The following is a 26615-nucleotide window of genomic DNA, read 5'->3' on the forward strand; positions in this document are numbered from 1 at the left end:
TGACAACATTATTGACACACTAGCTATAGAGTTGCTGCACTTCATATCATATTCAATATCTATAGTATGGTTTTATAGATTAGATAGTTGAAATTAAAGTTGAATTACTTTAGCCAAAAAAAGTAATTAATCCTTTGAATATGAATTTGGACAATTTCTACAAAACAATACTAGATATGTATTTCCGTCATGGTTTAGAACTTGTTTGAATACAGCTCAGATAAATTAGATTCTAAGCCATGATGGTAAAAGTTTACAAATATACATATAGGACAATATAGAACAAAGCAATTAGATAATAAAAAGTAATTAAATATCATGAATATCCACACCTTACCAAAATCCAATCAAGAAATTTAAACAAGAAAAAAATCTAATTAGTTAGTAAACTATTTCTCCCTCTAAAGTAAGTAAATTAAATATTTAAAAGGCTACTTGTTAGCTATTTTATAATCTAAATAGAAAGATTTTTAAAAATTTTGGATACAGGGGTTTGTCAAATCTCATTGGATGAGAAATTTTCATTGTGGAATCAATAAAAAAGTTTCTTGTACTTAGTGAATTAGAAATATTCAATGTTTAATATCTTTTAATTACTCTCATTGTCTTAATTAGATTAAGGGAGAGAGTGGTGAATATTCATGATAAGTTGTTTACAATTTTTGTATTGTGATCCTGGAAACATTTGCAGACACAGAGCAAAGGACTTTGGAAGATTGTGATCAGTCCTGAAATATTATTTATTTACTAGTTTAAACTATACATATACATGTTTAAACCTATTATATAAAGTGGTAAGCTTTTTTTGTCTGTAGCAAAGTATCTCGGTAATCATTGAACCGATTTGGTTTTCCTTTGCAGTAAAGCTTCTTATAGTTACTGAATTGGTTTTAGGATATTCTATTTTTATTTATAAACTCTGGGTATGGTTTTAGGCTATATTTCAGAACTTTCCTTTGAATATATAGCCACTAGGTGCTAGAGGCACACTGCTAGTTACAGATAAGGAAAAATGATAGTAGCAAATAGAGACAAACAGGATATTTAGAAAGATACAGATACAAACTAAATATTACTAAAACTAAGTTAAAAAAAACTGCTATAAAGTTAAACAGTAATTTAATAGTAATCAAATAAAAAAGATATGTTTAAAACAAGGATGACAACATCCACAAGTAGCGAAGCAGAAAAAATATGTATAAGAATTTAAAGATTAGTTGTCAAAAGCATGTATATTAGGAAAAAATCATGAAACCTTTTTAACATTTTTTTTTAATTTCTTGATATTTATATTTCAGTACTATGACTAACAGACTGTCAGTCAAAGTAAATGGATGCTCAAAACAACGGGAAATTTAATTTTGATATTTTTAACTATAAAAATTTTAAAAATCGGACCATAAACACCAAAGATGTGAGGAAAAATGTGAAAAATATGAAAATAGCCAAAAACCTGCAAAAAGGCAGTCTGACCGCCATTGATGTTTTCTTAAAACAACAGGAAATTAAATTTTGATATCTATAACTGAAAAACTTTGGAAATCGGACCATAAACACCAAAGGTATGGAGAAAATTGTGAAAAATACAAAAATAGCCTAAAACCTGCTTAAAGACAGTCTGACCGTCATAATTGTTTTATTGAAAAGACGGGAAACTTAATTTTAATACTATAACTGAAAAAAATTTTGGAAATCGGACCATAATAAACACCAAAGATATGGACAAAAATGTGAAAAATACAAAAATAGCCTAAAACCTGCTAAAAAGCGGTCCAACCGCGATTGATGTTTTATAGTTAATTGTGCTCCTTAATAATGGGAATATTGTCAAAAAATTTCAGCCTTTTATCTTTTATAGGAGCCGAGAAAATCACGTTTCCCCCAAACTAAGACAGACATACGGACATACAGACAGACGGACATTGCAAGTTATAGAGTAGCTTCGCTACTAAAAATTATGAACTAATAACAAATAGATAAGTAGAAAGATTAGGATGTGAATAATTAGAAAGCTAAGAGAGAAATATTTGATTGATGAATAAAAAAAGTATTTTTCACTATTGACCTTATACTATCTATAATAGAAAGTAAAATGATGTCTGTCTGTCCGTCTGTCTGTCTGTCCGTCCGTCTGTCTGTCTGTCCGTCTGTCCGTCTGTCCCTTAAGATCTCGATAACCACTGAACCAATCGGATTCTACTCTTTAGGGTATATACCTATTGCTCCTGTGTTGGTTTTTCTTGGGGGTGGGACACCCCAACCCCCCCAAAAAAAATAAAATAAAATTTCTTGGGAACACAATAGACTATGAGCCGCACCAGTAGTACTTATTTATTTTTTTTTTAAATTATCTCTTGGGGCAAAGCTCCTAGAGACTAGGGGCAAAGCTGCTAGTTATATTATATATAAGTTAAAATAGATATATCCGATAGATAGATATAAACTTTTTGATATAAGCTTAGATAAATATCCTACCAACCTTTATGTTGTAGATAATTATATCTCACTTCCTCTCTTGGCACCTAAAATTATTATATCTTTTTAATTTATTTGAACATATATTGTATATATGATACTAGAGTTTAAAAGTAAGAGCTTCATTCTAAAATAATTTGTATACATATTTTCACTTTGTATACTGCTACATTATAAAATCTTATTTATATTTGTATTCTATTTCTTTTCATAGCATATTTATGTGTTATGACCATTTACTTACTATAAATACTTTATCAGATTATAGGGGCATATAAAAAGATTTGTAAAGCAGATTAAAATGTTATTTTCTATTATCTGAAATTTTAAGATTTAGATAGACAGACACATAATACTATATAAGAATAATCAAAATATATTTATAGATTAATCAAGCTTACCATGTTCCCTAAGTATTTCTGCTACTTTAGCTTTTCCTCTTTTCCTTTCATCACTGGCAAATTGAGATTGCTTTAGAGCCTCATCTAGAGCTGTTCTTCCTTGAAATTTGATAAATTATTAGATATGTATATATAAAAAAAAATATATGATTAGGGAAGGTTTTTAACTATTTTATGGGAAGGTACCTCAACCCGCCCACCTCAAATGCCCTTAGAGGCTTCTAGGGGGATGTAGTTGCTAGTAAATTTATATAGAATGTTAGATATTTAGCTTTATTGATAGATAGATAGATAGGTGATAGATAGATAGATAGATAGATAGATAGATAGATAGATAGATAGATAGATAGATAGATAGATAGATAGATAGATAGATAGATAGATAGATAGATAGATAGATAGATAGATAGATAGATAGATAGATAGATATATGGGATGGAAATATAGTATTATAATAATATTATGTAACTAACCATCATCATCCTTGGCGTTGATATCAGCTCCATGTTCTAATAGGAGCTGCACAACATCAGTATGTCCATTCCTTGCTGCCCAGATAAGACTGGTATCTCCTAGATATAAATATATTAGATTTTTAATATATAGAGTAGTTTAGAATAGATTTATAGATACATAGGGAGTTATATATAGAATAGTATAATTTTGTAATATATGTATAGTAAGATAGATAGATAGATATTTATGTGATAAAAATATAGTATTATAATAATATTATGTAACTAACCACTATTAGCCTTGGCGTTGATATCAGCTCCATGTTCTAATAGGAGCTGCACAACTTCAGTATGTCCAAAATATGCTGCCAATATAAGACTGGTCTCTCCTAGATATAAATATATTAGATTTTTAATATATAGAGTAGTTTAGAATAGATTTATAGATACATAGGGAGTTATATATAGAATAGTATAATTTTGTAATATATGTATAGTAAGATAGATAGATAGATATTTATGTGATAAAAATATAGTATTATAATAATATTATGTAACTAACCCCACATATTATCCTTGGCATTGACAGAAGCTCCATGTTGTAGTAAGAGCTGCACAACATCATGGTGTCCGCTCCATGCTGCCTTCATAAGACTGGTCTCACCTAGATATAAATATTTTAGATTTATCATATATTGTGTAGTTTAGAGTAGAATATAGATACACAGGGAAATATATATGGAATAGTATAATTTTGTAATATATGTATAGAAAGATAGGTAGATAGATATATATGATGGAAATATAGTGTTATGATAATATTATGTGAATACAGTATAATAATAATATTATGTAACTAACCATCATTATTCTTAATGTTGATGTCAGCTCCATGTTCTAATAAGACCTGCACAACATCAGTACGCCCACTCCTTGCTGCCCCCATAAGACTGGTATATCCTAGATATAAATATATTAGATTTATTAATATATTGTGAAGTTTAGAGTAGAGTTATAGATACACTGGGAGTTATGTAGAAAGTAGTTTTATGTAATATATGTTTAGTAAGATAGATATTTATGATGGAAATATATTATTATAATAATATTATTATGAAACTAACCATCATTATCCTTGGCTTTGATATCAGCTCCATGTTGTAGTAAGACCACCACAACATCAGTATATCCAAACTTTGCTGCTTTCATAAGACTTGTCTCTCCTAGATATAATATATTAGATTTATTATATGTTGTGTAGTTTAGAGTAGAAATATAGATACATAGGGAAATATATATGTATAGAAAAGTAAAATTTTAAAAATATAACATAAAAGTATAAAATTGTTATGTGTATATAGTAAGATATATAACATAAGATTTCATTGATTGATGAATAATTTTACAGCTAAAGGTGGCCAGACCCCTTACATAAAAAACAAGCTATAATATTTCAAATTGTAAGCATTAAACATTAAATATTTTTTTCTGATATAAAACTAGCCACGTCAAAAAAGAAAATAAGATATTAATATTCAACTTCTATTGGTGGGTAAGTTGGGTAAATTACCTAACCATGATTATTTGTAGCTTTTATCTCAAAGTTTTCAGTTAATTTTGTTGTACTCAACATACTTAAAACATTTACTTATCGCCCTCCCCCCTACTTACTTAAATTATAAAATTCAATTGAAAAAAATAGGGTTAGACCTAACTCTTGTGTTATATGTCTATCTCCTGCAGAGGAGTCCTAAAACTGCAGAGCATACAATGCAACTGTGGTACCCTAACCATGCAGGGCTAATAAATACAAACTAACCAAACAGCAGACCAAAAATTAAAAAAAAACTAATTCCTTCTCTTATATTCAATTACATAAAAATGGGGGCTGTATCGCCAGGGAACCTGCTAATTGTGCACTCTTGTGAAAAATCCTATATCCATTATTTCCTTGTATGGAGGTGTTGATGAGATGAGTAAATCTCTAGTGCAGCATTCATAGCAAGGCACACTTAGCTCTGGCAGCCATTTTGCATTGTTGTCAGAGAATGTGTGTATTTTCATTGAAAAAGAATCGTGCTTATATGTTGAAATTTATTTGTAATACCTGCTTGTGTATTATAGTAACAATAGTATCATGTTTCCTATATACTTTCTCTATATTTTTATTTAATTCTATTAATGTTTTCATCAATTACACCTAAAAATGTCCTTTATATCAAAGCCAAAGAATGTAATTACCTTAAAGGGAGTGTAAACAAAAAATTTCTCATCTGATTATCAAATCTTAACATTTTCTAAGCACATTTCACTACACTGATCAACCAAAAACGTCTTATTAACAAAAATATCCAGGAATAATGCCTTGATTTTATGGTATTTTGGGAGGGAAAAAGGAAAAAACAAGGAAAATCTGAACGTTTTTGTTTCTTATAATGTTTGTAGGGATATTTAACTTGTCATATATAGTTGAAACAATTTACTTACTGTTAAGGATTTATTTTATGATATAAAATTGCCAATTAGTTTTTTTATAACGTAGTAATTAGGTAATAAGACCTATTTTAAATTTGTATTATTGACAAAAAAAATACCTCACTGTCTACAAAGGGTTGAATCTCATAGGTTATTTAAAATAATAATATCCTTTTTTATTGTGTTGGACAATAAATAACCCACTTTGGAGAATTAGTTTACACTTTTATCAGACTGTTTATAAAGAAATATTGCGTCTTTATTATTTACAAATTTGTAATTAAAGGTGGGCGAGAGATTGGCCATCTAAAGTTAATTGGATACTAATAAAAAACCTGTTTCTGGCTTTGTTATTGTGTTTGGTTTTCAATAAAAAATATTGCTTATTTTATTAATTTCCAAGTAACTATACATTGGTTTAAAGGAAGGATTATGTTAAAAGTCAGCTTAACCATTAGGAAAAATCAAGAACTATGTGAAAAAGTTTAATTTTAGCTATAATGGGAGAAAAAAAGCAATTTAATGCACATTTTATATAATACGGAAAATTCCTTCCTTTCCCTGTACCTTATAAAAATTGTAGGAAAAAGCCGTTTTTTAAGCAAACAAAAGCGCGTTTTGCTCTATCTGTGAGATATTATGAATGAGATAATGTTGAGATTTGATATTAAGATAAGAAAAATTTATGTTTACAGTCCCTTTAAAAACCCTTTAAACTGTTTTTAAAGTATTTTTGAATGAGGGGTCAAAAATATAGTTTGCCACATTTAGAACAAGACTGCAGGGCCCAAATTTTAATTAGGCCCCCAAGTTAGTTTTTTTGGGGATTTAAAAAATTATTTTTTATAGTAGATTGGGTAATTTTTACAACAGCGGAAGCATTTTTAAATTCAATTGCTTTTTTCTTCCTTTCTTTTCATTTGTAAACTCTACTATGCCCTTGATTGGGTATAACAAATAAAAAATATTTATGAAAGTAAAATACATTGGTTTAAGAATATCGTTCAGCTATAAAATCTGCATTTTTGTTAACGAAACAACCGGACGGGTGAATAAAAGGAATTTTGGACAATTTCTACATTGAATAATTCTATCGTCTTTTCCCTGTAAAAAATTTTGGGGGTTTAAAAAATACGAGAATTTTTGTTACGCGAATCCGCGACATTTTATATGGTTTCTGGATAAATAACTTTGTACATTTTTTCCCCCAACATATTCTATTTTCCTTAATGTAAAAATATAGAGAAAAAATTGGTAGAGAACAAACGGAAACAATTAATTCATATGGTCTAATGATTAGTCATATTATTATAACTATAATTGGCCATTAAACTTTTTTTTTATTATGTTAATTTTCTCTATTGAATTCATTTTTTCAGAAAAAATATTATTTGCATTTAACAGAGTACATTGTTTTTGTATGCTATGCATATAAAGTGAATTATTAAAATTCTTCAATAAGCGACAATTTTACCACAAAATAAATAATGGATCGGCTGGGGTAAAAATTACCCAATCCACTATAAAAAAATGATTTTTAAAATCCCCAAAAAAACTAACTTGGGGGCCTAACTTAAATTTAGGCCCTGCAGTCTTATTCTAAATGTGGCAAAGTATATTTTTGACCCCCCATTCAAAAATACTTTAAAAACAGTTTAATATGAAAGCAATAAATCCTAAAGAATCTAACCCATTGCAATTACACTTATTCAATGATTTAATGTTATTTTTTCTGTTTTAGGAGATAAGTTTTCATTCTATGAATAAAAATATAATTTGTAAACCCCAAGTCATTAACTCCCTCGGACAGTAGAAAAGGTGCTTATCTGTAGCCAGTACAATATTGGTATGACAAGATCTCTATTTTGACCGCCTGTCAAAACAGGGGACATTAAGTGCTCAAGAGGCAATTTAGGAAAACATCTGGAACTTAGGACAATTAGATTAACCCTTAACAGTCGGGCCCCTTGCCGCACCTTAATCGGTCGGGGGGAGGGCGTTCAATGCCCCCCCCCCCTAATATCTCAGTTCCTATTAGAGCTAGAGGACTAATTTTTTTTGTGCAAATCCCCTGATTGATAATAAATTTCCGACCTTTTATAAGTCTAAGTCAATTTTTGCTTCCTTCACCCTTTTATTTAACAACCTTTGTTTTTAGCAGAGACATCGCTAGTTGAATAAATATATATTCAAGATTAATATTCCCCTACGCACCCCAGAATCGTCTTGAGAAAATCCGTAAAATTCAAAAATGAAAGGGTTAATATAACCCTTCGCACAGGAAGTTGAAATTTAAGCCTAATATGTTATTTCTGACCGATATCTAGCCGTTCAGTTAAATTCAGACGTTTAATATAATTGAAAAAGGGAATATAACTCAACGTTCGCTGGCCGTAGAAAAATAATAAAATTTTGAAAATTTAATTGGAAACGTTATCATAAATATTGTTTAAAATATTCATGCAACCTATTTTTCTGTTTTAGTTTTCCGGAATTTGATTTAGCAAATAATAATTGCCGTTTATTTATATAAAGTAGTAAGAGTTTTTTGTCTGTTCGGGATCTTGCTAACCGTTGAGCTTTTTAGTAAACTAGCGGCTGCGCCCCTAGCATCTAGGGGCATTTCATTCAAAGGGAAATGGAAGGGTAAAAAATAATAATAGGATATTAAATAAATAAAACCATTTAGGTATACAATTTGCAAAATATATCTAATTAGACTTTTAGGTTTTAACACTTAAAAAGTTAAAATAATGAAAGAACCTATTTTATTAAATGCTCATATTTAAACTTCCTATTGTAAAGGATTATAGGGGGTGCGGTGTTCACAGGGATTTTACCCCCCCCCCATATTCGATTGAATATGATTTACTTTACAGTTTACTACCATTCTCTGAAAAAATAATAAAAAAGGTAAAACAAGGCCAATAAAATCTAAAATGATACATTTATATAGTTCATAGAAGCGAAGCTCCTCTATAATTAGGTTTAGCCAGTTAATTATTAAACAGCTTCCTTAAAATTAAGTTATCCATCTTGTAGATAGATGTATTTTAACATAAGCATACAAAATGATAATAATATTTCTTACACATATTTACAAAATTTTATGCATAGTTTGGTACTTTCATAACCTGGGTTGGCCGTTGCAAAAGCTGGAAGTAAGCTTCATATAGGTCCCCGTATAGTTTAAGGCAAACCATAAGGGATAAGACAATGAGCGATAAATTTATTTACATCCCCAAAGATTGATAGTGGTTGAAATATTTTGATGCTCAACTTAATGAACAAACCATTAAAGTCCCCAAAGTTGTTAAGCCAATGAATAAGTAAACGTTATCATAAAACTTTGAATTGACAAAATTGTCCTATAGGAAGAATTATTAGGGGGGGGGTGTATGAAGTGAGAGAAAATGAGTGTTTATTTAACTCCTCCCCCCCCCCCCCAGAAATGCTAAGATTGCATTCCTAAGATACAGGGATAGAGCAATAATTCAGACCAGAAAATTGTAGACTGATCATTAATGATATTGTCTTCCTATTGAAAACTTCGGATCATGTTACTTGTAGATGCAGCGCTGCACTTACAAGTAACATGTTTAACTTTGCTAAACCTACAAGTAACATGTTAAAAAGATTTTTAAAAAATTTCTACAATAAGATGCGCTAATAGTTATTTCTTGCATCGTATTATAAACTGCTTTCCGCGGATATAGGATGTAGTGAATTAAATTATGTACATTTAAAATGTTTTACTTTTTAATGCATTTTTTAACGTAAAGTTAGTAGTTGAAACGTTTAACCACTCAAGTCCCCAAAGTTGTTAAGCCATCAAATAAGAAAATATTATAAAACTTTTGGGATTAGTGTAATAAACATCCCATTGTCCCCTATCTCTTTGAACTTTGAAAAGTATATTTGATGAAAATCTTCGTAAAAAAATCCAACATAAATCTTTAATAGTAACCTTTTTATAGACGAATGTTAGGAGTTTGCATTATAGAATTGTGGAATAGCTTTGCTATTAAAAAGTTAAGTAATATGTAGTTAAAATATTGAGAAGATAAATAATATCAATGGTCAGGTTTTAAGCTAGTTTCTCTATAAAATGTAAGGTATCCCTAGGAACATGGGACGAAGCTACTAGTAAGTTAGTAAGTTTCCCCTCCTTCCCCAAACAAATTTTAGTTACAAAAAACAAAATCCTTTTAAGTTTTGCTCACTAATTGTTTTCCCCTTTTTTAGTGGCACAGCTACTCTATAACTAGGTTAGGTCAGTCTAAAAGTCAAAATATCTTGCAATCAACATTAAGAAAAATCAGGGTTCTTAAGAGATAAGACAATGGCCAATAAATTGATGTACATCCTCAACAATGATACACAAAATTACCTTCTATGAATATGTCACTCTCTAGATTAAATAACTTAAACTACAATACACAAATATTCTTGTTGTATGTATTTATATCAATGATTTTGGATCTAGTCAACCTTGTTCCATTGTTGCATGAAAGGATGGGGGAGGGGAGGGGAGGTCATGTTATATTTATCAAATTACAATATGACGTCTATTTGGGGGGGGGGGGGGGAATGACATGCATACACGGGTCATTTAATGTGATTTAGATGTACACTTGTACATTTAAATTATGCTTATTTTGATATTCCGACCATAAACACCAAAAATAGAAAGACAGAAGGACATTTCAAAATATAGAGTAGCTTCGAAAGTTTGGAAAGTCAACTCCTAAGTCTAACCCAGAAGAATGAAGGGATAATAAATAAAAGTAAAAGTTTTCCTCCCCCACAATCTACAATACAAAGTAGAATGATGTCTGTCTGTCTGTCCCTTAAGATCTTTGTAACTGCTGGATTCTACTCTTCAGGGAATATACCTACTGGTCCTGTGGTGGTTATAGGCTATTTTCTTGTGTGGGGGGGGGGGACACCATCAACAACCCCAAAAACCTACGTGATATTTTGTTAGCAGAACTAATCAGGGCAAGTTCCAACCTTCTCCCAATCACACCTAACACATGTTTTTGTAGTTTTACAATATACATATACTAGCGGTTACGCCCCTAGAAGCCTCTAGGGGTACTTAAGGTAGGAGGGGGAAAAGTCGACCTCATCCCATTTTAATATTAAGTTTTGAAAGAGTAAAAAAAGAATATTTTGGGGGGGAAGTTTAAAACCTTCCCAGGACCTGTAAGAAGCTTTACTGTAAAAGAGAACAATACCAGTTCAGCGGTTAGCGAGATCCTTCGGGACAGACAAAAACGCTTACTACTTTATATAATAGGATAATTAAAAATACTGCTCCCCCCCCCCCTACAATTTATCATTACTTTTTACACTATCTACTTTGAGAAAATTACAAGGATAACAACATCCATAAAAGCGAAGCTCTAAAATGGAATGACTGATATTAACTTTTGTAGAGTGTCAGAACAAATTAAGCATAATATTTTTGGATTATTTTTGACAAAATTATACGTTATTTTTTTGTAAAACTGTTAAATACAGAATAATGTTAAAAGGACAGACCTACCGACCCTAATTATAGAAAAGCCCTGCTTTATAAAAAGTAAGGTTGGACCCCTTGCTCATATCAAAACCTCAACTTCCTGTTGTTGTATTAGTAAAGAAATATGGGAGGGATATTAAATTAATCTAATGATTTTATAAGTTTAAATTTTTAAAAGCGAAGCTTTTCTATAATTAGGGTTGGACTGTACGTCCGACCGTCCGTACGTCTGAGATGGATAGCTTTTTTCATTAATCAAAATCAGGAATCAAAATACCAAAAATCAGATCAATCAGATGATTAGAAGTTTTAGAATTACTTTATTTTATTGGTTGGCGCAAAACTTTGGGTACTTTTATTGTATTTTCATTGGTTGGTTTAAGACTATCAGTGTCCACACTTTTCAACCAATAATCTTAATCTACATATGGGGTAATTTTGTTTATCATTACTGGGGATGTACCAGGGGCATCCAAGCTTATTTTTTTTTTGGGGGGGGGAGGGTAAATCTGTGGAAAGCTGTCCAAAAATCGCATGTAACATTATATATAGCATCGTAAAGTTATTTTTATTATTTTTAAATCTTATGATTGTATGTACATTTCTATATTTGTAGAAAACAGTCATTGGATTTTTATTTTAATATCCGTGGAAAAATATATAGTGAGTTTGTTTTTTTCTGTGTTTAAGAAATCTAGTTAAATCTCTTTCAAGTTTTACATGTAATATAACACGATGCCCTTCCATTGGGGTTTTTTTTTGGGGGGGGGGGAGGGGGATTATATCCTGGGCCATAATTGATAATACATTTTAAATACATTAGGGTCAGTCCGTCCGTCCGACAAAAATGGATAGTTTTTTTTGGTTATTTAGGCATGTTTTTCAACAAATTTACTTACAATTTTAATTCGACTCTTCTGACACTATTTAAGTGTTAATTAATATCCGTTTGTCCTACCGTTTCTAGTGCTCACTTTTATGGATGTTGTATGATACACAAAATTACCTTCTAGATTAAATAACTCAAACTACAATACAGTATAACTATATACAAATATTTTTGTTGAATGTATTTCTATATCAACGATTTTGGATCTAGTCAACCTTGTTCCATTTGTTGTTTGTACTCATGGGTAGGGGAAGGGTCAACTTATCATACATGCAACATGAGATCTTACAGAAAAAGGACAAACATGTCCACTCCTAAGATAAATTCTTATAATAGTTTTTTCTTTCATCGTATTATTAACGGCTTTATGGCTATGCGGATATTTTCGTAGAAAACTAAATATAATACGATGCTAGACAAGAAAATTTTTTATTAAAGTACTAAGGCCTACAGACAAAGGTCCACTTCTTTAAATTATTTTGAATTATTAAGGCAGACCAGATCTGAGGCAGACATATGAATTATAGAGAAGATATGCTGAAACAACAAATCTCTATTGCTCTCTTTTGGAAAGTGAGGGTTGTGGGGTGGGTGGGGTGTGTGGATCTCGCTAACCGCTGAACTGATAATGTTCTCCTTTACAGTGAAGCTTCTTAAAGGTCCTGGGAAGGTTTTAAACTATTTTTGAACCCCAAAAAAGTATTTGTTTAACTCTTTTGAAACTCAAATCTAAAATGGGATGAGGTCGACTTTTCCTCCTCCTACCAGTGCCAGTGCCCCTAGAGGCTTCTAGGGGGCGTAGCCACTAGTTTTATATAAAGTAGTAAGCTTTTTTCTATCTGTAGCGAAGGATCTCGCTAACTACTGAACTGATATGGTTCTCCTTTACAGTGACGCTTCTTAAAGGTCCTGAGGTGGTTTTAGGCTATTTTTGCCCTTCCATATGCCTTTGAATATATATAGCCCCTAGATGCTTGGGGTGCACACAGCCGCTAGTAACTAAAAAAAATTATGAAAATAAAAAAGATTGTATAAGGTTTCGTGATTTATCAAGAAGTAAAGGTATTCCATCAAATTATTATTTATTCCTTTTTTTTTTGGGTCACAATAAAATGGAACGCTAGGCTTGGAATATAATGTAGGGATTTAATATATCAGAACGATAGGTTACTGTCTAGTAATAATACAGTTAAAGTTTATTATCTTTAACCCCTTTCTATAGAACAATTCCCCCCGTCTCAAAATATACGGAAATCTAGAAATAATTGACCATGTGTGAAATTTGAGTCCAACGTCTTCAAATATTATATTAGTTTTGAACTAGCGATATCTCTGGTTTTTAGGTAATTTTCTACTTAAAAATTTCAAACGGCTGTAATTTTCTTATTTCTGAAGCTAAAAGAACAATTTCTTTCCAGAAATTTTTTTTTAATGTAAATTTTACATATGAAATATCAAAATATAAATTTCAGCGGCCGCAGCTGTCTTTGGCAGCTGCCAGCCACTGCAGTCGGCGGTTGGCTGGAAAACAGCGGTGGATCTTTATGAAATATTAATACGTTAAGTTTAAAATTTGAAGTCTCTAAGTCAAAAATTGCGGCCACAGGAGCCTTTTAAAAATTTCTGGAGACTTGGAGGATCCGGACCTGCAGGATCATACCTGGAACCTGAAAGTGACTTGAACACCTGTATTTCCTATAAGGATATACTACTAGAGGATATTTTATTATTTTGGTATGATAAAATGCTTTGTTTTAGTAAAAAAAATATCTTTGCTCTTTACCTGGATGACCCTGCCAGGTTTGCTGGCATCCTGTGCCCGCCAGGATGGAGATAATCAAAAAATTTCAACTCTCTGTTATGTGTCATACCCATACTTAAAAAGTCACGCAGTTTGGGCTCTTTATCTTTCACACACAGAAAATGAGATAGAAAAAACCGGAAGGGTTTATTGCTCATAATTGCACGAACAGTTTTAACTTAAAATTCAAAATAAAGTATTTACAAAGAAATAATTCTAAGCAACTTTATAATTGTTTGATATATCAATCTGCTAGTTCTAGAATAATATGTTTTGGCATTTTACTTAAATATAAAACAAAAAGATTGATGAAGGATGTTATGACCAGTCAATGAACAAATGATTGGACATGCAAATATGGATATTAGAGATATAATAAGTAACTTACCTTCCGAATCCTTTAAATTCACATCTACACCATTAGATATATCATTCTTGATTTTCTCCAATTCTCTCAATTGTTGGTCTATAAATAAGAACAATTAATATGCCTTTTTTATACCAACATAAACTTTTTTTTAGAATTATAAATTAGTGAAGTAGAGTGGTAATTATTTTATTGTTTTTTTTTGTCAAGTCAAGTTAGGATGTACTGTGTGCCCTTATATACAGGGTCATGGTACTCCAGGTAAAGGACCCACAGGAGTAAAAGGAAATAAAACTCACTCCAACTCCTTTTGTTATTATTGTTTTTTTTTAGACAAATATGAATTGTCTTATGATAAAGTTATTATGGAAAGATCTATTTTGCAAAATTTTTCTTCTTGCATAATATAGAATTGACTTACTGTGCCTAACAATGACCTTATAATTACATGTATGAATATCTATTATAAATAATGTCTTTTAAATCAAAGTTCCCAAACTTCAGTTTGTATTAAACTCTTTTTAAGCCACCACTTATTGTGTTATCAAGCCGCACTTGACAATTTTGTTAGGTTGTGCAGACAACCAGAAAAAAAAAATCAGAAAAAAGACATGGATAATAGAACTGGTTGATAATTGATAAAGAAAAAGTAGGAAATAAAGTTACAAAGAGTATAGAATACTTTAATTTTTATACTCCTTGTAAATCTGTTTAGCTTTTTTTGTATTTTTCCTTCCATAGAGTATTTAATCTGGATTTTCTAGAACAAGGATGACAACATCCAAAAAAGTGAAGCACTAAAATCAGAGGGTAGAACAAACGCACAATAACTAGTGTGAGAACTTAATAAGCCTCTTAAGGGGCGTTTCTTGGTATTTTCACAGTAGATTTTCTCCTAATTCTACTGAATGGGGGCTCTAACAATGCGTGGACATTTGCCTAACCCTTTGGGGCAATCACCTAACCTAACCTAAAATAACCCATCAAACAACCCATGACCATACTGTGAAAATGGCATTGAACGCCCCTTAAATGGCATGTTCACTAAAAAATTTCAGTTGTCTTTCTTTAAGAAATAGCAGCCAAGAAACACACAAAACATGCTTTTAATGGACATACTGACATACTGGACATTGTGCCTAACTTTCATTGGAATCATTATAAAATTTTGAATTTAATAGGATAATTTTAACATGTCTTGTTTAATAATTATATCATACAAATGTTATTGTTAAAAAAATTTAAACTTTGCATGTTTTAAATGGACATACAAACTTTCTGGTAATTATTATAGAGTTGTCACGCTTTCTAATTTGTACCTATCAATAGGACAATTCTAACATGTCTAAATTAACAAAAAGAGCTAACCATTAACCCTTACAGATCGGGCCCCAATTCCCACCTTAATAGATCGGGGGGGGGGGGGGGGGGGGGGGCTCCTGTTACAGATAAAGACGTAAAATTTTTTTCTGGTGGTTCATGTGTATTTTTAGAGAAAATTACATTTTCTAGTCATAGCAGTCAGACCGCTTTTTAGCGGCCAGCCGCTAAATTTTAAAACGGCTGTAGAGTGGCCAATTTTGCAGCTAGGATAACCAAATTTTAGGACAAACTTTTATTTTTCATAACAAAAAAATTACTGATCATCGCCGAAAAACGGCAAATAACGGAAACCGCCATTTTCGGCGTTTACGGCGGTAAAACGGCGGATGGCGGCGCCAATTAATATTTTTATCTGTTTATTGTTGCTCAAGGATTTACCAAAAAAATTTATGGGTCTCTAGCTATAATAGAAGCCACGATATTCATGATATATGTCTGTAGTAAAAGCCGGACAAAAAACCGGTCAAAAAGTCGGTCAGGGAGCGGTCAAACGGTCATAACACCACTTTTCTCAGATGGTCATTGATATCTAAGTATTCACCAAAAAAACTAGGTTTCTACCTTATACACAAAAGTCATAATGTAGAAATTAAGATTTTTTAGAATTTTTTCTAATTTTGGTGCTACCCAACCGACTTTGACTGGACACCATGACCGACACAGACCAGATATCCTTATAAAATCAACTCTTGCTGACGTATAATTACTAAACTTAAAAAGTCATGAAGTCACAGCTCTCCATCTTGCCTACAAAAAAAAAATGAGATTCAAAAAACTAGAGGGGGGGGGGGGGCTCCCCGATCTGTAAGGGTTAACAATGTGTGGATGGACCAATCCTACTAGAAAAGCTTTGCTTTCAAAAAATTGTTTATCCTAATCAATTTATAATTTTACATAACTAGTTTCAATTTTAATCTATCTATGACATAAATGTAAAGGTACAGGTAAAGACTCTTATGTGGCTCAATACATTTATTTTTCTCCTTTTTTTTATAGCAACCGAATGAAAGTAATTCTTTTCAATTTCAGATTATCATAAGAATCGGTAACATTTGCACACAACTATACACATTTTCAAAATATATTTGTTAAATATGGTGTCTACTGGATATTATCATCCTTGTTAGACTGTACTTTTATATTACGAAGGCTGTATATTACGGAAAAACTTTTATAGCTACCTTCGTACAATTTAAATACGGTTAAATTAACAGATAACCATAATCTATTAATTTATTTTTTTGTTTCAAGTCCTAATCACATCAATTATAGATACATTATTATGCTTAATTAAAATTTTTTTTACAAATATCTCAGTTTATTAAATAGAAATTAGCTGTCTCTAAATTGAATATACAAATAAAATAACTCTGAAAAATTAATATAGATAAATATTCTCATTGAGTGGACGTGCAATTTTTTTTAGCCCTCTAGCTCAAACAGGAGCTAAGATAAAAGAGGGGCGTTGAAAATCCCCCCTCCCCCCCCTCCAAACCGATAAAGGTGCGGCAAGTAGTCTGACTGTTAAGGGCAAATTGAAGTTACAAGATATTATAAAACTCTATATAAAGTGCTGGGTAGAGCATATTCTGCCATAGAGCTAAGACTCAAGCTGTGGTGTCAAGGGGTGGTAAGTAAATTTGTTGTTCAATGTTTTGATGATATTATAATTACACAAGAATAAACTGGATGAACCACCACTTTTTATATTTATTTATATTTTGAAAAAATTAAAGTAATTGTTTGAAAAAATTACCTTGAGGTTCAGAACTTTTCATACATGCAAGTACAGTGGTACCTGAAATACAATATCAGTTAAATTGAGATGAAACTAAATATTTGAATACATGAGATCTCAATAGTTAAGACAATGATCAATAAATTGTGTAATTCTTCATATTATAAACAATATTACCCCTTCTACAAATTAGTTCTATTAAATGAAAAGTTTGTCCGATGTTTTATGTAAGAAACTGTTGAAAAAGATTAAAATCCTCTGAATGAGAAACCTTGTTCTTAAAACTTTGTGTACCGGGATAACTTAGAGTCTAGTCTCCCTTTCTTCCCTATAAAACCTGATTATCAATGTACACATTTTAAAAATAACAATTTAAAGCTGTTATAGAAAATAAATATCTTGTAGCAAGCTGATTTTAAAATATAAAGATTACAAGAGACTGTACCCCTTGCATAGAGGGACTCTGTATTTGAAGGGACAGAAATATAGCATGAAAACCTTAATGAATTATACCCAAATTAGTTCAGTGGTTAACAAGCTTCTAACAGACTGCTAAAAAACTTCTTTATATGATAGGATTAAATCATCCTATTGTTTAAATAATTAATCTCTACATGTGTTAAATATCTTAGTAAACTTAATAATATTTATTATTTGATGCTTGTTGTAATAGATGTTCCAATCTTTGTTTCTTACATAAAAACATTAAAACCTACCTTGATTTAAAATTACACAAATGATGCTGACCCAAAAAGTGGTTCTAAACATTTTGTAGGCTCTGAAATTAAAAATATTCTTAATATTTTTATTCATTATTATCATTATTGTATATATAGTGCTCCAATAAACTCTCATTGACCAAAACCTTCTATTTTTTTATAAAATGAATTCAGTTTTTAATTTCATGTTGATATGTGAATTAGATTGGAGTATTCAACTTTTATTTATTAAACAAACAAAATGAAAACATCCATAAGTAGCAAAGCATAAAAAAATGTGTATAGGAATTAAGTAGATTTAAAGATAATTTGTTGAAATAAAGAATAGATTTATTGGAGAAACACAAAACCTTATTTTATTTTTTATGATGAATTTAATTATATAATGGATGCTTAGAACAATGAGAAATTTATAATTATCATTTCAAAAAAAGGCATAGTTGTTTAATTTATAACAATGGCTCTTAAGAGACATTTATTGTATTTTTACAGTAGATTTTCTCCTATTTCTAGCCCCTGCAGATGGCCCTAACTCTGCCTGGCCAATACCCTAATCCTAGGGGGGAAAACATCTAACCTAACCTAAAATAACCTAACAAAAAATATCAACGAAATGCCACTAAAGAGGCATTGTCGTGTATATATACCCTAAAAAAGTTTGAAAATCAGACCAAAAACATCAAAGATATTTGAAATATTTAAAAAATATAAATATAGTCAAGACCTGCTAAAATCAGTCTGGCCACCATGGATGTTTTCATTGAACAATGGGAAATTTAATTTAGATATCCTTATCTAAAAAGTTTTGAAAATTAGACCATAAACACCTGAGATATGGGGAAAATGTGAAAAATATAAAAAAGCCAAAAATACTTTTACATAAATTGAATGGCTGTCCGGATATTGCCGATAGGCTAAGAGACTACTTGAATTATATATTCAGACAAATTAATTATAGAGTAATTTCACTAATAAAAGATAGATTGATAAATCTGAATAACTTGATTTGTAGATGTAGTAATCACAACTAAATTTCCTAATATAATTATTGCCTATCAACAAAACTTTACTCTATAAAGATGTCCTTGAAATTAATATATTTCATAAAATTTTCAAAAAAATAAATTGAGTGAAATATAAATATTATTAAAATCTACATGATAAAGAGAAACATAATTTTTAGTCATTATTAGTATTTACCCCTGATAGTAGTTAGAAAAAAATGAGTGTAAATTTGCTGGAACAATATGGGGCCATATTTGTTGTGACCTTAATAGTTCACACTGTATACACATGTTTGTTTTATTCCTTGATTCAAAACAAGATCACATCCCATCCTAAATAATGTTTGTATAATTTGTGATACATGAAATAATCCCAATCTTTATGCTAGATGTTTCTGCATAATAACATTTATCTCTCATTTTAATTCTAATCATTAACTTAAGGTAACCTGCATGCATATAGGAAATACTTTTAGTTGGTTTATAAAAGATTTTATAGTAGTATATTTATTCACATCCTTTCCAAATATTAATAAATTAACAATAAACAAAGATTTTTTTCTGCAATAAAAGGGTGTTATTAGTAGTATCACTCTCATTGTTCAATTGACCACATTAGATATATTTCCTTCCAACAAAATTATCACAATTTCTTTTGACTATAGATACTTGCCCAGTGGCGTTCTTTTAAAATTTACTTAACTAAAGCATCACAAGAAAGACTATGCAAAAGTTATAAATAAGCGGGTGGCATTGTTTGGCCCACTATCAATTATGAAGGATATTGCCACTGTATGTTAGAGTGAGTTCAAATCTAGCGCGTTTGAAAACACATGTGGAGCTTTATTTAGCATCACATAGTAAACAATTTAAACAAGTTTAACTATACAGTAAACAAGGATGACAACATCCATAAGTAGCAAAGCTCAAAAATTATGGATAGACATCTGCAAAAAATTTTCTTTTGAGAATGTCATAAAAAAATAAATCATGAAACCTTTTAAAATATGTATTAGGGTATTTTGAAGCATTTAGCTTATTCTTCTTGTAGTTTTTTCAAGTATTATCTTTAAATAAATTAGTTTTAGAAAATATTTGTTTTTTTTTTGTTACAATTTGCATGAAATAATCATATATTGCTATTATTGATAAACATAAAACACATACACTGTTATTTTGTGCTTCAATATTTATGGATGTTGTCATCCTTGTTTATTAACATAAATTAACATGAAATATTTAGAACTTTATATAAAATGTTAGTGTAGCAAACTTTTAGTCTATTATCACCTTTTAATTCTATGTTATCCAGCCCTTTTTTTAATACAAGGGGCTGTTGGGCTTTTAATGCTCCAAAGACACTTTGAGAAAAAACAATTATTTTACACAGTGTTTTTTTTATATGTAACTGAAAATTTCTTGACTCTCACAATGATTAGATATAGAATGTTTATCCTATTACATCCTTATACTAAAGTAACAGGATGTTTGTCTGTCTGTCTGTGTATCTGTCTGTGTGTCTGTCTGTGTGTCTGTACCGAAGGATCTCACTAACCACTGAACCGATCGGGTTCTCCTTAACAGGGTAGCTTCTCATAGGTCCCGGGAAGGTTTATAACTATTTTCTTGGGAGGTGGGACACCCCCAACCCCCCCAAAAAATGAAAAATCAAAAAAAAGGAGGGGGGGCACCCACCCCCCGCAAAAAAAAAATTTTTGTTCGCCCCCCCCAAATTTTTTTTTACTTTTTCTTTTAAACTCTAAAATAAGAAATTGAATTATTAAATTCGACTCTCTCCTCCTCAAGTGCCCCTAGAGGCCTCTAGGGGCGTAGCCGCTAGCATTATATAAAGTAGTAAGCATTAAAGGCGCTGTAGCTGTAGGGGCTAAGCATAGATAAAAAAAAATCTTCCCCTCACCCCTTATATTGGATTTATTTTAAAGTTAGGAGGGAGATGAGGAGGGGGCGGTCAGTACTCCACAAACACTTTGTGGGAAAGCATCACTTTCTCTTTGAATCTTATATCTCTTATAAACACACTATTTTTAGTAGCAAAGCTATTATACAATTAAAAATGTCTGTCCGGACCTCTAAAATATTTCAGAACAAAATGTGTATTTCTACACTAGTTTTTAGATGATTCAATTTTTTTAATAAAGAATCTGAATAAACTAATTTAATTTGAATGAGTATAAATACTTTATGGGAAATGAAATGTGTGTAAGGCTGAGTAATAATATGTTATTATAATAACCTTGAATACAGAATAGTGTAATTTCTTGTGAATATTTCTCTAACCAAAAGACTTCTACTCTTTAACTAACTATACATATATCAACAATTATAACTTAAAATCAGTTTGAGAAAATATTCTTGGAAATAGTCCCTTTCATGGCAACACCCCTAAAGGGGCGATTCGGCGTATTTTTAAATGGCTTTTAATAAGTTATTTTAGGTTAGGTTATGTTATATTGGGTTATGTGATTGCCCAGCAGTGTTAGAGCAGGGTTAGAGCTCCCCGCAGGGGCTAGAAATAGGAGAAAAGCTACTGTGGAAATATGAAGAAACGCCCCTCCAGGAGCGTTGCAATTCTTTTTTTTTTTTAATGACTTAAAATGCAAGGAAGATTTTTTTTCTTAATTTTGAGCTCTGTTAATTATAGATGTTGTTATTCTTGTTTATTCAATTTTTAAATTTCCTCCTTTCTACTGCTTTCTCTGTGAGATAAATATCAGAAAAAACTTCATTCATAAATCATAGTTAAGAAATTCAAGAACTATTACCCCTCCTCTCTCTCTCTCTTTCTCTTTAACTTATTTTAAAATAAATTACTCTAACAGATCTCTATTTAAACATATGCTTGACAAAAACAAGCTTAATGATTTGTAGACACTAAACACTCTTAAAATTATCTAAAGAAACAAGGATGACAACATCCATAGGGGCGAAGCACTGAAACGGTAGGACAAACGGACATTAACACTTGTATAGTGTCAGAACTGAATAATCAGAATATAAATGTATAAGAGTCAAAGCAAAATTGTAAGTAAATTTGTTGAAAAACTGCTTGATACAGAATAATATTTATGGACATACTTACATTTTTAAGACTTGATTATAAAATTGCTGCGCTTATTATATCATACTTTGTTGTCCCAGGAATCAATATACCAAAAATCAGAATAATCGGATGATTAGATCACATAAAAATTTGTTGTTAAAAAAGTAAAAAAATCAACATGTTTAAAATGGACGTACGGACATTGTATTAACGATTATAGAGTTGCTACGCTTTCTAAAGCAAATTTGAAATCGATATGACAATTCTAACATGCCTAAATTAACTAAAAAAGCTATCCGTTTGTGACGGACGTACAAAAGGACGGACGGACGGACCTACCCTAATTATAGAAAAGCTTCGCTTTTAAAAACAAGCTTAATGATTTGTAGACAAATTTAAACTCTTAGAATATCTAAAGCAAAAAAGTAACAGGATTTCTTTCTGTCTGTCTCGCTAATTGCTGAACCAACATGGTTCTCCTTTCCAAGGTAGCTTCTCATAAGTCCTGGGAAGGTTAACAACTCTTTTTTGGGGAGGGTACCACCACCCTCCCAAGAGAAATCGCACCTAGAAAAAAATACCCCACCCCCGAATTCTATTTTTTTAAACTAAAATTAAAGAATAAGGGGCGGGGGTTGGTCTACCTCCTCTCCCACCTCGTTAAGTGCCCCCAAAAGGCCTCTAGGGGCGTAGCCGCTAGTAAATAATAATTAACAAACTATTTGAAGTTTCCCCAAGCTTATGTCCTTTCATCTATGGAAACAAAGATAGCTTAGAAGGACGGGGTTTGGCCCTATTTTAATATAGAGGGAAGTTGCCTCTTTATGAAAGTGTTTAAATCTAGCTTGACAACATGTGTGGAGCTTATTGAATTTTGACACATTTTAGTCAGGGATCTAAAGGGATAAGACAATGGCCGACTAATTGATGTACATTTCTAATGCTATAATACACATAATTACCTGTATATTTCAATTGGTGGTTGAAACGTATAGACACTAAGTTTAATAAACCAACCAATTAAAATTCATTTAAGGTCCCCAAAGTTGTTAAGCCAACGAATAAGAAAAGGTTGTTATAAAACTTTGAGGACTTGTGTAATAAAGAGCCCATTATCGCCTCATCTCTGCATTTTAGCACTTCTTGAAAAAACAACAAAATAATCAAGAACAATGATGACAATATCCATAAGTAGCGAAGCACAATAGGGAATTTGATTTGTTAATTTTATCCAACAAATTTAGAAAATCGAGTCAAAAGAGAAATTTGTGATATTATAAAAACAACGATGACAACATCCATAAGTAGCGAAGCTCAAAAATTATGGATGGATATCCGGAAAAAATAAACTTTATTGCAGTTTCATAAAAAAAAACATTAAACTAAAAAATCACAAAACCTTGTAAGATTTATAACGTAAAAAAATATATAAATCGATCTAGCACATCAGCAAATTAACAAATCTTAATGAAACTTTGTGGGGATATGTAAATTGTGAACTTATTTAATCCCTAAAAATATAGAAGTATAGAAAATCATGAAAACCTAAAAATTAGAAATCGATCTAGCACCCCAACCAATTGACGAATCTTAATGAAACTTGGTGAAAATATTAAGACTGTTAACATCATTAATCCCTGGAAATTTTAACCTCTCTGTCTTTTACAAGAGCCGAGAAAATTACGTTTCCCCCTTTCTTTCTCAGACGGACAGACGGACGGACATTTCGAATTATAGAGTAGCTTCTCTACCAAAAACAGCTAAAAACCATAGATTTTTATTTTATACATATATGATTATGCCCCCTGTTGTTTGAAATGTTGTCTGAACTATGAACACAAGGACAATTTGGATAATAAAGTAGCTTCGCTACTTAAAACAAATATCTACAGTTGTGTCCATTAATTAACCCAATTAACACATATGAGGCCTTATTTGTTGACACTGTAGCCTAAACAATACATCCTAAATATGCCTAGTAATGGGTTGCGCCTGTTTTAGGCCAAGGCATTTCCCCCTACTCTAACTATTTATGTCACTCAACTGACATAGCTGCAGTAAGAACAAGTATTAACGTCTTCAGTTATGAGATGGTGTTAAGCCAAGATTCGAACCTATTACACCTTGACGACAAGCAGATGCACTAAATGTTGAGCCAGGTCTCGGGTACAAATATTTAAAAATGCTGCTATGTTATATCTATAGACTTCAGCTTCGCCCCTAGCCTTTAGGGGCTTTGCCCCAAGAGGTTTTATCCAACCAATTTTTCGTATTTTAGATTTGATAGAAAAATTAAAATTTTTTTTTTGTTGGGGGGGGGGGGGCGGAAGTCGACCCCACTATTTTAATTTTAGTTTTAAGAAGAAATTTTTTTTTTTTTGGGGAGGGGGATTTTTCATTTTTAGGGTACGTCCATAACAGTTAGCTCTTTTTTATAATTTAAACATGTTAGAATTGTCATAGTGCTTTGAAACTTTGCATGATAACTCCTATGACAGTTAGGTACAATTTAAAAAGCAACTATATAATTATTACCAGAAAGTCAGTACGTGCATTTAAAACAAGCTGTTTTCAAAAACATTTTTTTGCATGTTATGATTATCTATCTGATTTTTAAAGTAATGATTCTAAGGACAACAAGGTACAGTATTATAAGCAAGGCATCTCTATGATCAGATCCTAAAAAATAAAATTTAAATTATGTCCTTTTACTATATCCTATACTAGCGGCTACTCCCCTAGAGGCTTCTAGCGGCACTTTAAATGTTTAAATGTCTGTGTTAGATTTATGTTGCTTAGCGTTGGAATCTCCTTTTAAAATCGAAAACATAAAAACACTTTTGATTTTTTTATTCCTCTTGGTAGAGTGGTGGTATCCCCCACCTAAATAAACCTTCCCGGGACCTATGAGAAGCTACCCTGTTAAGGAGAACCCGATTGATTCAGCGGTTAGTGAGATCCTTTGGTACAAACAAACACACAAACACACAGACAAACAGACAAACAAATAGACATCCTGTTACTTTAGTATAATGATTTGCACAATTATGCATCTAATCTATGTACAATTTCATTTAGACTTGGAAATTAATGTTCGGCTTATTAATGTCTATTATTGTTTATTGTTATTGTTTGTTTGTCCTTCCTTATTATTTTAAAGCTTCGCATTCACGGATGTTGACATTCTTGTTTTAAATCAAGTTTTTGATGATTAAAACTAAACACCAGTGGATTCGACAATTAAAAAAATATTGGGGCTTCGTCCCAAAGTTTTAATGGGGGTTTCTCCTTCCCCTTAGTTTTGGGGTGTCCACTTCCCAAGAAACTAGCTTAAAACTAATGCAGGACTAATAGCTATATTATGGTAGAGCCCAATAGGTTCAGCAGTTACCAAGATCTTAAGCTTCAGACGGATAGACAGGGATGAGACAAGGACTAGCAAAAATATTAAACTACATCTCTATAGTCAAGCCCTAAAAATGTAAATGTGTCCTTAAACAGTTTTGTTTTTTCTGTTGTATAAATGCTTATTAAATTTTGACACTCTGCAATTGTTAATGTTCGTTTGTTCTACTGTCTGATTTAAAAGCATTATAAACTATTAACCTAGAAATTAACATTTTAAAAGTCAATTAAAAGTCAATTAATAGCTAAGTAGAAAAAGATTTAAAGAGAGAGAGAGAGAGAGAGAGAGAGAGAGAGAGAGAGAGAGAGAGAGAGAGAGAGAGAATTATAATCTGTAGCCTACAGAAGAGGGTAATTGGGAAATCATCGGAGATTATCGGCCATTGTCTTATCCCTTTAGATCCCTGGATGAAAATATCTATTGTTTATAATTTCTTCTTTCTACGACGACAATTAGAAACTATCATGTTTTGTTGGACCTCAATAATAGATGTAATATTTATATGTGGATATTATGATAGAGGAATTTAGGTTGCTAACATTTATTGGTCAGTTGGTTCATCCAGTACAGGGTGAGGATGAGGGGGATATTTTAGCCAGCTGCAAGTTTCCCTTTTTAAAATAACATGATAATTTAGGTTGTAACATTCAATTTCCGTATAGCATCTGAATTTTAACTTCAATATATATATACACACAGACAGACATACTAACGTAATAATTCAAGATTCACAATTCAATAAGGAGATTTAAAATAAACAAGGATGACAACATCCATAAAAGCAAAGCACTGAAACGGTAGGACAAACGGACGTTATAGTTTCAGAACTGAATAATCCTAATATAAATGTATAAGAGTCATAGCAAAAGTGTAAGTAAATTTGTTTTTAAAAAATGCTTAATAAAGGATAATGT

At 31.2% G+C, this 26615-nt stretch overlaps 1 protein-coding gene across 3 annotated transcripts; it reads right to left on the bottom strand.

Annotated features, from left to right (window-relative positions):
- Window positions 1-7: 7 nt before the first annotated feature.
- Window positions 8-18285, bottom strand: LOC145307183 (uncharacterized). 3 transcript variants are annotated; one of them, XM_080149542.1, is made up of 11 exons: window positions 18228-18285; window positions 17530-17571; window positions 14412-14489; window positions 4456-4554; window positions 4193-4291; window positions 3894-3995; window positions 3622-3720; window positions 3350-3448; window positions 2877-2975; window positions 2480-2522; window positions 17-728 (listed from the first exon to the last, which is right to left on the bottom strand). In XM_080149542.1, the coding sequence occupies exons 1-10, from the start codon at window positions 18277-18279 to the stop codon at window positions 2497-2499; spliced, it is 795 nt and encodes a 264-aa protein (XP_080005668.1). In that variant the 5' UTR covers window positions 18280-18285; the 3' UTR covers window positions 17-728; window positions 2480-2496. The 3 variants fall into 3 exon arrangements, with proteins under 3 accessions (XP_080005669.1, XP_080005668.1, XP_080005670.1); XM_080149543.1 differs by lacking the exon at window positions 14412-14489 and having other exon boundaries at window positions 8-728; XM_080149544.1 differs by lacking the exon at window positions 3622-3720 and having other exon boundaries at window positions 20-728.
- Between the last annotated feature and the right edge of the window lie 8330 nt (window positions 18286-26615).

This window comes from Acartia tonsa, chromosome 15 (genome assembly GCF_053477335.1).
Source record: "Acartia tonsa isolate MP-2025a chromosome 15, ASM5347733v1, whole genome shotgun sequence".
NCBI classification, from domain to species: domain Eukaryota; kingdom Metazoa; phylum Arthropoda; class Copepoda; order Calanoida; family Acartiidae; genus Acartia; species Acartia tonsa.